A 13,273-nucleotide genomic window follows, 5' to 3' on the forward strand; every position below is an offset into this window, starting at 1 on the left:
GGAATCTATTTTACAAGATGCTCAGTTTGCTATCGGGAACGCATTTCACTTTGAAGATTCATCAGTTATTCCCATCCTCTATGACATTATTGATTCGGTATCTATAATTTAAAATATCCGAATACCCAAATAACCTCTTGATCTAAAAAGTTTAGGAAAGGTTTTTAAGATATCTTTATAAGATAATGTTTGGTTATTGTATCTTAGCTCCATACTTTTAGGAACGTTGGGTTCTCGCACGAAGATGTACTTCAAACCATTTTCGATGAACTTTAATTTTGAGTTCCGAAAGGATCAGAAGTTTTGATGCCCTTTTGACCCAGGAAGTCTGCACTAGTCGACTTGTACGGTTAGTGTTATTTAATTATGGTAATATTTTTTGTGTATTGTATTAATACTACATATTATTTTTTGACTACCGTTACGCATTAAAAGTCTTATCTTAATTTAAATAAATTTCCTATGAATTTCGTAAAATGTAGTGCTTGTTTGTAAAGGAAAATGAATGCGTTCGATTTATTGCTAGACGATTGTATATTAAAAAATACATTTTCTATTTTAATGTTGCAGCTGCGCTTCGGAATTTTTTTCAAATTGCTTTACGTCAAGCGACGGAATGATATATCAATAACTTTTTGCGGATTGCATTAATCTTATTTTTCCGACGTACTTTTATGTCTCAGATTATTCAATTTCTGTGAAAAAAATATTATTAAGTAAAATCATAGAAAAATAATTAATTTGCCTTATTAATGAATTAAAAAATTAACTACCAAAAAAAATACAGTTTGTGCTTAATGACAAAAATTAAAATATAGATTTTTTACTGAGATTTTCATTTATCTCTATACAAAATACATATTCATAACTACATATAACATATTTTTTAATACGATTTAAATACATTTATATTCATAAGCAGAAGAAAATATTTTCTAGTGTTTTGTCAAAGCTTTTAATTACGATTAAATTTACTAAAAAACGTGACTTTTCTAAAAAAAAATGGTGTAAGCTAACTAGCTTGTTATTTAACATAATATTCATGTATTTGTGAAAAAAGTGCAAAAATTATGTATATAGTGTTATTTTACACACAACATTGCATAATAAAAAATAAACAAACCTTCCCATGAAATGTTGTGAATTTTTAAAACCTTTCTGACTCTGTATAAAATATTATGGAGTGGATTATTTAAATTAAAGACAGTAATAAGTCTATGGTATTTTATACATTTTATGTAATTATTAATTTTTTAAAAGCATATAATAAGCGGATATTCTGGCAATGATGGTCAAGTATATGCTACGTAATCGTGAATTTATAGGACAATCTATAATCGCATCGAGGGATTGTTGACACCACCCCTTAGACACTTTAAAAACGTCGCACTATTCTTAAAGATATATCAAATAAACTTTATTGATATGCATACTAAATCTCCATCAGGTCCTTGATGGGAGTATTATTGTTAAAAACACTTCAGAACAATGAGATTCCGCCGAGCAAGGAGATCTGGAAGATGTTAAATGGATTTTTAGGGTCAGTATATACTACATAGATTTTGTTAAACTACGCGGACGAAGCCCCAGATAATGGTACAAATTTTGTTTGAATGTATAATTTCTGTAATTATGTTATATTATTTTAGATTCTCCTCTGAGTATCTAAAATAATATAACATGATTACAGAAATTATAGGTTTTGAATTATAAAATATATTGGATAGTATATGATATGATCGGAAGCTCACGATTCTTATCTATGGCAAAGACACCATAGGAACCGCAGGAGGCCCGCTTTCCAATTACGCCGATAGGCTTCCGAGGCAATTTTGCGTCCCAGAAATACCACGAAACACCCTCTAAATACACATAGCTAATATCGTTTGCGGGGTATAATTTACTCCGAAGCTAATAAGCTTCCGAGGCGAGTAATCTATTGAGAAAATTTAATCATCGAAGAAAATCTCCACAATAAAATTAATTGTGTTAAGATCTTTTTTATCAAGATAAATCTTTGAGATTTAAATAAATTATACACTGTAGAGGCGATGTGAAATTAACTTATCTAAGGGGCAGAAACCTTAGACAAGTTGTGGTTAAGAGCACATACACATTTATATTCAACTCTTTAAGGACTATTTAACATTGTTTTACGTATTATATTGAATATAATATTAACAATAATAACGGAATATGTGTGGATATTTTTGGAGAGATTCGGTTTTTTAGTAAGGCAGTAAATTAGCTGTAACGATCGATTTTAAGTGGGGTCAATGTAAAAATCATGTTATTGTATGTTTTGTATAGAGCTTGGTTTGTGTGAAAAGAGGTGTTATGTCCCCGATAGACCTTTGAGATATGCTATAAAAGGCGACGCTATACATCGTATATTTCAATGGTCATTCCAAGTGTTTATATAGCTGTATATTGAAGGTAGAATTAAATTAGGTTAAGTGCAAAGTTTATTACTAGAGTTTAACAGGAGAACGGACTTAGTTTTGTCAAATCATCATGATTGATCTGAAGGGTGTGCCTTTTGTACCTGTGGGGTGCCCCTTCCTGAGATAGGGCAGGTGGAGGAGGCGGGGGTGGTAGTTCAGGGTGTGCCGGACATTGATAGTGCCTGAAACAAAAAGGTGGTTGTTATCAGACCGTTTGTGTGGCAAAAAAGACACCGAAATCAAGAGAGGCAACATATTCAATTTTGCCTGTGTTTGAAAAGTTCGCAGATTCGATACCAATATTGATTACGAATGTTAAAATAAGCTAAAATCTGTTAGGTCAAATCAAATTATACACGTATTATATAATTTAATTTAGGTAGTCGAAAAGTTATAGTAAGAGTTTTTAAGTTGAATATTGAAGGAAGTAAATTAATTATTTATGAGTGGGAGACGAAAGTAAGAGTGGAGATTGGAATATTTGAGGACCTAATAACACAACTTATTTTCAATATGATTTCCAAATAATTTATTTTTATTTGCTATTACTTTTTTTATAATTAGATATAAAAATATAAACTTAAGTGTTTTTAATTATTTATTAATAATAGTTTACGAAACACAGTTGATTTTATTATTATTTTTTTCTTAAATAAGTACATCTAAGTGCACAAGTTCTAATTATTATCTAATTAAAACGATGTTTTCTTAATGGTTTTTAGATATAAATATTTTTATGTTTCTTATCAATTGTAATGATAGTGTTGTGTCTGTATGCAAGTTTATTTATACTAAATCTGCAAATATTTGAACGCTTTTATACAAAATGTGATTAAATTAAGGTTTACATTTACATTTTGTAATATTATGAATAAGTAAAATTCAGAGGAAAAAAGAGAGAGATTGTTCTAAAGAATATGGCGATTGTCTATAGAAATATAAATTTAAGCGATTAAGCACGTAAGCGATTACTCCTTTTTATTTACTAATTTAGGTCTGTTCTTTTAAACGTCAGTGGTTATTTTTTGGTCTGAATCCAGAGGCTCATAATATACACTTTATCTTACCAAAATAAAGAAATACAGATAACAATACTACGTAGTAAATTCCTGCTTTAAATAGATAGGCGTTGATGGAAAAAATACTAACATCACAGTAAAGAAAATGCTTCGTCCTCATCTCCCACTTTTAACCGTTCAGCATCGCGAAACAAAGATGCTCCCGCATATAAAATAGTTAAGTAACAAGTAAATGCAAATACTGATTATATTTTTGACTAACAGGTTAATATCTTTAATGTGATCTTCATAGTATTGCACCGTTGATTATGTAACTTCATAATAAAAAATAAATATAACACAAGTTTGTTGAACATATTTATAAATATTTTTACTAACTGTTATTGTTCTTAAAAATTTGATCAAGTAAATGAATTTATAAATACACTTTCAACACAAAAAAATAAAATTAGCGTCTAAATAATAAAAATATTAATATATTTATATTTTTAATATTTAATTTCTGCGCTATAAAAATAACATATTTTGATTTAAACTCAGGTATACCTTAATGAATAACCATGTTTATTATTTATATGTCAGGTAGTACAAAACTTTTCAAACAATTCCAGTACAATTTCAACACGAAACTAAGGTTCAAAAATTATGTTTTAGAAACTTTCCAGTGTGCCACAGCTCTTAACCTGAGCTTAACGATAAACTATAACTTTTGATTTATTTTAACCCTCATCCCCGTGACGTGGCTTTACGAGCTTTCCCAACTCACTCATCCGTTTCCAAAGGAAATCGGAAAATTTTTATTGCACGGCTGAACGTTGCGAAAGAAAAAAATATCGATACGAATGCCTCAGAAATAATAATAAAAAAAACGTTATTAAAATTGTTTTTTTTTTACATTTAGCCAGGAATTACGCTAGGATAGGTTAACTATTAGCTTTGTGGAACAAATTATTTACTACAATAAATCCTACTTTTAAAATATTATACCTGTGTTGCGGTGTGGGTGTGTTTAGAAATTCGTTACTGTAGCTCATGAATTGCATTCCTGAACCTCCGCTCACGTTTGATTGCCTTGATGAAGGTCTCGTTCTGGCATCAAATTCGTCATCAACCCTAATTGGTCTGAATATTGATTAGTATTTAACGTCTTACTAATTAATATATCAAATGTTAAAATTAAGAAAGTACCTGGGTCTTTCCATTCTAGTCGAATCTTCATCTTCAGGCATCCAAGTGTAGCGTTTAGGATCTGGTTGGCTACACACGGATTTTGGCCTTCTTCTAAAATAAGAACACTCCAGATCCTCATCATATTGATAGAGTTCATCGGGAGGCGGAGCTGGTGGAGGATATCTTTAAAAAAATTGTTTATTATTTAACTTATTTCCCAATCGCTTTTATGATATATTTATAAATGTATCGTAAAGATTATGCAATAAGTGTAAAAATGTATGTTCGGAAAACCAAGCTTCTAGTTATAAATTTAAATTATGGCAAGCTTAATCTATAAGATCAACCTTTAACAAACTCAATATATTAGTAATTTGATTTACCTCGGGTATCTCTGGATCGGGGCATAGTCTACATTGAGATTTTCATCTGATGGTACCCTCCGTCTCACACACACCGACAACAATGAAGATCTGCAGATGTAAAATACACAACAAATTACACACGGAGCGCAAAAGTTATTTATCATTGTTTTTATTTAATATAACTCCTAACTACATAAATGGGCGATATTTACAGATTCCGCTTGGCGAATCTCGAGGGTAGAACGTAATCATATTTATCTTTTCACACACCCATTTTATAAATCCAGAACGTTGGTTTCATCTACAACCCTTGAGCTTTCGCATTTGATAGGGTTGTAAATTTTTAGAATCGGAATTAATTTAAGCCGGTAATAATGACGATGTTCGCTGTTCGCGAGGGGTAGATTTTTCGTATGGGTTTAAAGGTTTTATGTTCTCTTATCGTATATGTAACGTATTCTCATATTGAAATAAAAAAAAAAGACTCATAAGAATTTTCAAGCAATTTGACTCCCTTGATATATTAAATATACCGTATTTTTTAGCCTTTACATTCTCTCTATTCTTATATTGATCGTCTATATTTAATAATATATTTAATGTGTAAGAAACATACATATATGTGTATGTATTTATAAACATGGTATTTTTAATAAATATAATAAAAATATACATGTTTGGTATTTATATAATATAATTTCATATTGGTATGACTATAAGGCGACCTCGCTTTTAAGATACAGAATTTTTTGGATTTTTCTTTTTGTAAAAACATTATATTGTTTCAATCTGCTTTTGTAAATAAATTAAAAAATAACCTACATACACATGTATGTACAAACATAAAAATTCTGACAATTAAACTAATTAATTGTAATATCAGATTTGTACACAGAAACTGCAGCAATATCGTAATTTACGGGTATTGACCTTAACTATATTGTAATTCTTATAAACGTTTGTATGGTGGGCCGATCGACTCATAATACTAACCTTGTTTCGGAGCAAAAAACTATTTTTTTTAAATATATTTTTTTAGACAGTATCATAAGGGTTTTCGAAAGCTCTATTTTGTATAAAAAAGTCAAGTCCTAATCTTTAAAACAAACAAAATAACAGCGTTAACTATATGCCAAGTCGCATAAAAGTTCGTATGGGGGTTCGATCAATTTCACATAAAACTTGTTTTTGTGAAAAAATTTTTTAGTAAGGTTTTGTCCCACGAAGTTATGATACTTTTTGAAAAAAAAATTATAATAAAAATAAAGCTCTTAAGCATTTAGAATTTCATTATTTTTTTTTATTATTAGTGAAACCGTTACAACTGTGAATTACTGTTGAAAAATCGACAAAATTCACAAATAACTGCGACGTCTGATCTCCGCACTGGGACATAAAAATATCTAATTATCTTGGCATGACTGTCCCTTAAAAAGTTAAAGAAATTTGTTCTTCAACAACTAAACTACTACTAAAAGTGTATTTAGAAATTTTATTTAATTCAAAACTACTTCGGAATTTTACCTAATTAGAATAAATATAAAACCGAAAGGGCAAAAAAACGCAATTAATTTCTTAACAAGCTAATATTACTTATTCTGTTAAGTGCTCAAAGCTTAGAAAAACTTTCGATAAGTCTTTAAAGGATACATAAAAAAGTGTATATCAATATGAATTATATTTTTTAATAAGAATTAACACTGTATAGTTATTATAAGTTCATTTTCATTGAAAAAAACATACATGAATCTTGTCATAAAATTGTAAGTAAAATGAAAAATATAACAACACTTAAAAACCTATTATAACTAACATATATTTTATATAAGTTATAATAATATGATTTAAACAAATAATTTGGACCACATATAAAGCGTCTAAACATCCAAAACTTACACAATAAAAATTTAGAAAAAAGTTTGATCGATGATTTGATTTTGTGTACACAAAAGCATGATATGATTTTTTTGTAGTATGCGATGTCAGTATGTTACGTATAGAAATGTCAGTAGAAACAAGAATAAAATCATTCCGTCCGTTTTGCGTCGTTAAAAGTTTGAGCATCGTGATGTTTGTGATTGAAATGCGAAATCTAAGACGAAGAAGATGTTTACATAGAAAACACACACACAAAGAAAAAAAATACACAACAATTCCACAGCGCATCGTCAACAGCAACGACCTCTCACGCCCAATTTCCTTTACCTTTTGAAATCATCAGACCTGCTGACATGATGATGTGGAAACGCGAAACGCAGGTCGTTGGTTCTGAAACAATGTGAAATTGTCAGATTATTCGAACATGCTCAAAATTTTGACTGACGCGAAGACCGACTAGAACGAGAAGAATTATTTTCTGACATTTTTATAACGTGCACATATTATAAATTAGGTTCACATATCACATAAGAGAAACTATTATTTTTAAATTTACCATTTTATTTTGCGCCTACCTTTATTCTTTGTATATATTTTTTATGTAAATTATTACATATATAAACGGTTAGGGGTAGATTTTTTGTCCTCGTTTTCGAGTTGACAGATTGTCAGGCGAGAGAAGGGGGTGATTTGTCAGACATGACCACTGACTCGACAGTGGTCAGTACAAAAAGTCGATTGAGATATATGGTGGCAAAAACATACTCTTGACGCATTTTAAATAAATAATGTAAAAATTTTTTTTTTATAAAAATGATGTTTTAAACTTCCATATTATAAGTGTTCGTCAACATTATTTCTAAATTATTACCAAAATTTTAAATTTCATTAATCCTTCTTCCTAATTAAAAAAAAAATTTGTGTATATTTATTTTTTAAGATAAATACAATAATTTAAAATCTAAAATAATACTATAAAATAAAAAATATCATTTAAAAAATCTAGAAAATATAATCTTATATCATAATGTTGCATTATTTTACATTTTTTATCATTAACTTAAAATTTCCGTTCATGCTATCCATCTGATTAATATATATGTATATACGACTCGATGATACGTATCGGCTAACTCGTGACATATGAGTGGTCAATTTTATGCTATGATTTTTCGGCAGGTAGATTCATGCACTGAAGGATTTGTTACTATCATAAACAATGCATTTTTATATTAACTAGAGCAGGGTTTTATAAACTATGTTCTGCGAAAAAAAAGATTCACGCGAAAAAAAATTAAACATGTTTGATCTCATATTAACAGGCAAGTAATAAAGATGGACCATATTTAGCACTCGGTGCGCATTAAAGAGATAGTGTATATTGGTTTTGATTAGCAGATTTTGACCGACGCGACAATTATATATATGTTATAATAAATTGCTGTTGACAACTGATGAAAGACTAATGACAGCCAACTGTCATTAGTCTGTCTACAGTTGCCTAGAATGCTTATTCAATTGACTGCGTTGATAATTTTTTTTTACAAAATGATTAGGAAATAATACTAAAAAAAAAACAGCTAGTGAATACGTATTAAGTATTCAGCATACCGCTGTTTAAATTCTGGAAGAAACAAGTCTAAGGAAATATTACAAATTTCACAAGTAAGTGGGTGTTGTTTTAATGATTTAAATTAATTTTGAATTAAATCGAAACTATTCATGAATTATTAACATGACATTAGGCCTATATACTTTTTAAATATACATATTTGCTAAATTGTTTTTTTTTTATAGAATTTAAATACTATTTAAATCCATTGATTTTTGGTTTAAGATATGAAGTTTTTTAAAAATATATACAAACAATAATTTCTTTAAAATCTAATATTAAAGAACAAGGGTCACATATTAACAGACAAAAACAGATGTATGATGAAAGTTTAGGTTTATACAAGACTTTTGAAAAAAACCTTTCAAACAATCGCAAAAACTAATCGTTTTTGGTTTCTGCCGGAATTTATTAAAAATAAAAAAATATTAGACTAATTAATTAAAGCTATACAAAAAATAAGAAATGCCGTTGTCATTTTACCTAAAACAAAATCACTAAGATTAACTGGATGAAATAAAAAAAATGTAATAGAAAATACTTTTAAAAATATACATAATTGTGAATCAACCTTTGCTGTTATAAAAAAAGATACGCACTTTATGATTGATCATAATAACTGTTTTTTTTTACTGATGTGAATTTTTGTGCAAATTTTATTTATGTTTATTTATAATCCCTAAATTTTATTTTTTACTCTATTTGAGTTTATTTACATTGGTTTTTGCCCCATGACCCAAAAATATGGAATGTAATATTCAATATTGACACATGACCCAAAAATATGGAATGTAATATGTAATAAATATGTTACAGTAAACGTGTATCACTAGTGAAGTTATATTTTACTGGCATTTGGTGAAATCATATCCGAATACATTTTCACCGGTAGAAATATATTTATTTATTAGTTAAATTATATGTTGCTTTAAACTGCAATTGAAACTCAATTTGACAGTTTCAAAACCAAACCTAACCTAAACGAATTAATTAAACCCAACTTTACTTAATAAAAGTTATTAAGCTAACTATAGTTTTTGAAGCTCAATTAAACTAATTCGATTAGGTTAGTTTTAGTATTGGTAAAAAAAATATATTGCAATATTTTGTCGAACAATGTAAGTGTGAATCTCTGATCATATGGATATAAATACGCGTACGTGATCATTCCTTTGTAAACAAATACATTTTAATTCCTTTAGTGAAATTATATTTATACTAGTGAAAATATACATACATATGCACACCCAATATCACTTTTAAAAGTTTACCTGGCACCAGCTCTCGAGCAGGGACTCTCGATATTGTAGTGAGACAAGCATCCAAAGAATCGCTCCTTCTTTGACTTTTCCAACTCAAAGAGGTCCAGCTGTTTGTTGGTGATGCAGTACTGCTCTCTGAACTCCTGTTTTGAATATAGGGTGGTCGTCGCCTTCTTGGCTGTCCTTGCAGCTAGTTCGTTCGAGACCACCCTGTTGTGACGCCTACCCATGTTCTCGTCTTCTGACTCGTAGCTCGTAGCCAAGTGAACTATGTCGGCCTGTTGACATGTCAACGAATTTAATTAAAGTTATAGGCGGTATACTGTACCCTAACCTAGAGAGAGGTATAGCGCCATTGCCTTCTCATAGTTATGTTAATATTAAAAAAATATTTTTGTGCTAGGTTAAGTTTCTCATTTATTTGACTACTGACTCGTTGAGCAATACTTAAGATGTATAAGCTGATATCTAATCTGCTGCAAAACTAGGATAATTACACTCCAGAGTTTAATCAACTCTGGGGCTGCATCTCTCGTGCGCTTAATTAAAGATGCGTTTAATATACTAATATCAAAATTAGCATATGCCCTACAAATTATTTTTACTTATATATATTTATTTTTTATTTTGACACCCATTTGAAAAATTAGTTAAAGTCAATACATTACATTTAGTAAATTAAATCTATGTATTAAAATAGCAAAAAAATGATTTTCAGAAAGTTAGAATATTTGTTGAGAATTTTAATATAGCTTATAATAAAATAACTAACCTGTGTTGATACATCCAGGTGACTTAATGACGCCGCATGTCCCAGGGGATTCACCCGCACGGAGCCTAGTGGTACTGTGAAAGAAAAATAAACATATATTAGATATGTACTAAGTTTGTAATAAAATATGATATGTATCAAGCCGTACGACGCGATTATAATAACGGCGTTACACGAATATAGTAATACGCAACGCAAGGGACGTCTAAATGGGTTCGGGGATTAAATTAGATCCATCTTATTAAACACGAAGCTGCGTTAATTAGCAAAGGTTTAACAATTCGTCGAGATTGGATTGCTTGCATTCACAAAGCGGAAAAATACTTTGATTAAGAATATACACTGTATAGTATAAGTATACAAATTTGCGTTTTCGAAAAGTGGAACATTGCGTGGAGGTTAATTACTGACATACTTGTTGAGGCAGTCATTGTAAAGAATTTAGACCTAATTAAAAACGCTTTATGTAACTTGGAATCTACGGCGTTACGTTATTTACTTATATATTTTTTTGGCTTAGAAATTTTATACCTAGCCTACATAATATAGGCTATGTACGAGTACGAGTCAAATGAAAATATAATTAAAGAAAAAACCGCAACACTAGTATTTATTTAATAAATCAAAATCAAGTGTAAACAATGCGTTACAATGAAGTTTTTACAGTCAACAACTACTAAGCTAGAGGTGAGGCACCAGACTGAAATCAAAGTCTGTAAATCAGTAATTTTTTTTATATTAAAAAATAATATTACAGCTCACAATTATTTTTTTAGTAAAATACTTGACAAGAAGTGAGGTCCGGCACCTTATTTGCTTAAAAAAAACTCTGCATGCATATATAATTAATACTTTAAAAACAATAATTTGTTTTAAGCAAAATGAGTTTTGATACAAGTAGCTTTAGTTGATTTTACATTGTTTTTGCAATAAAAATTAATACAACACAAGAACAGTCGATTAGTTAAGATTTTTTCATTAACAGTTTTATATCGTTTTTTTTATTAAAAGCATAAATATATATGTGTATTAAATCCGAAGCAATGTTAATGTTTATGTATGTATTATAAAAGAAAAAACTCACTTTTCGGCTTTGGAGCCAGGCGACGGGAATTCAAATACGAAGATTGTTTATGATTGTTTATCTAGTTTAATCAACGTATTCTTCTAATCCTCAACACGTAATGTATATATTTAATTTTCGTAGTTATAACACACGTAGTTAATTTGCAATCTGGTTATTTATATTCAGTCAAATCGAACAAATGAAAATAATTGTCGCGTAGCAAAATTTTATTTATAAATATTTAAAACTGTTGTCACGTTGATGTCGGCCATCTTGTTTTATATTTAAATGCTTATTTTTTATTGGTCGAAACAACCGAATGCATTACCAGCGTCTCGAAAATTAATTGAAGCAAATTCAATGTTTCATTTTTAATTATGCGCGCCCGGAAGCGGAAGCGACGGCTTAGAACAATTATATATAAAATTGACCATAAATTCTTATTATCTGGACATACATTCTTGCCAAATGATCGGGATTTTGGTGTTGTAGAAATTGCTACTCGAAAAACCAATGTACTGTACATTTCCAATGAAGAAAAATCCATTTCTACTACACGAAATGAAATGGGAAGACCTTTATTCAATCAAACTTTTGGAGAAGGCAATTTTGAAAAGTAACAAAAATATTGATGGAGAAACTGTTAACTGGCTGAAAATATTTTTAAGAAATGTCCGTATAAATTGAATAACAGAACATTAATCGAAAGGAATTTAAAATTTAAAACTATCGATTTATCGCCAAAGCGGTGTAGGCCAAAGATTTTTGATAAAATATTACTTAAATGGATCCCATATTTAAATGGAAAACCAAGGCCATTTACTAAAGAGAAATATAAATATTTGATGGACTTATTGCCTTATTTACCACCCATAATTATTGCATATGAAATTTTTTTAAAAAAAGACCGTAAAAATTATAAAAAAAGTTTATTATGGCTTACTAATATTTTAAAATAAGCTCAAACGCAAACCATTTATCCAACAATAACATAATATGGACTTGCCCCACTTTCAAAATCAATGGCTCATATGTACATGGTGGCATAAACGTCTACAATTATTGTCAAATGTTAATATAGGCATGCACAAAAGTTAAATATTACAGTGATTTTGTACGTTTTCACTAAATAATAATTAATATAATTTTCCTATCAAATTAAAAAAAATGTGTCTCATGAAACACATAAAAATAATTTAAAAATGTATTTTAGTTCATATCAGTGTTTTTTATGTAATATATTAATTTAATTATTTTTTCGCGTTTAATATGTTGTCATATTTTAATACATACGTAACTACACTATGAGATTCCTCATAAATAATAATTCATTAATCACTTAATTCACGAAAGAAATGTTATTATAGATATCTCTATATTACTTTTTGCGATTTTTTTAATAAGAGTAATCTTTGAGAGAATTTCTAGCTAGCAAAATTTGAGATTAAAATACTCCAAGTTGAGGACATTTTAAATGTCAAGCTAATGCGATCTAGATAGCGCGGCGTCGGTTTTCCAGTTTTTTGCACACGCGAACACAAAATTTCGTTAAAAGGTCCATTTCGTATCTAGGACGTTTAGTTCATGATAAGACACGATGCTCTTAGTCGGAGCATTTCGTGAGGAAATTAATTAAGGCAGCTCGTCTCCCTGTGGAATCTACGGGATGCGCTTGTAAGCCCGGT

General features: G+C 29.3%; 1 protein-coding gene across 1 annotated transcript in view; it reads right to left on the reverse strand.

Annotated features, from left to right (window-relative positions):
• The window catches only part of LOC148229258 (uncharacterized), a 309,266-nt gene that overhangs the window by 27,475 nt on the left and 268,518 nt on the right, over positions 1-13,273 (reverse strand). Inside the window, exons 5-10 of the mRNA XM_088196483.1 lie at positions 10,523-10,596; positions 9,760-10,028; positions 5,017-5,106; positions 4,652-4,816; positions 4,451-4,585; positions 2,546-2,626 (exon numbers count right to left, since the gene is read on the reverse strand). Coding sequence (XP_088052609.1) covers positions 2,546-2,626; positions 4,451-4,585; positions 4,652-4,816; positions 5,017-5,106; positions 9,760-10,028; positions 10,523-10,596 — 814 coding nt within the window. The remainder of the gene's footprint in view (positions 1-2,545; positions 2,627-4,450; positions 4,586-4,651; positions 4,817-5,016; positions 5,107-9,759; positions 10,029-10,522; positions 10,597-13,273) is intronic.

This window comes from Plectrocnemia conspersa, unplaced genomic scaffold, assembly GCF_051122295.1.
Source record: "Plectrocnemia conspersa isolate PC_06_02 unplaced genomic scaffold, ASM5112229v1 ptg000011l, whole genome shotgun sequence".
Lineage (NCBI taxonomy): Eukaryota > Metazoa > Arthropoda > Insecta > Trichoptera > Polycentropodidae > Plectrocnemia > Plectrocnemia conspersa.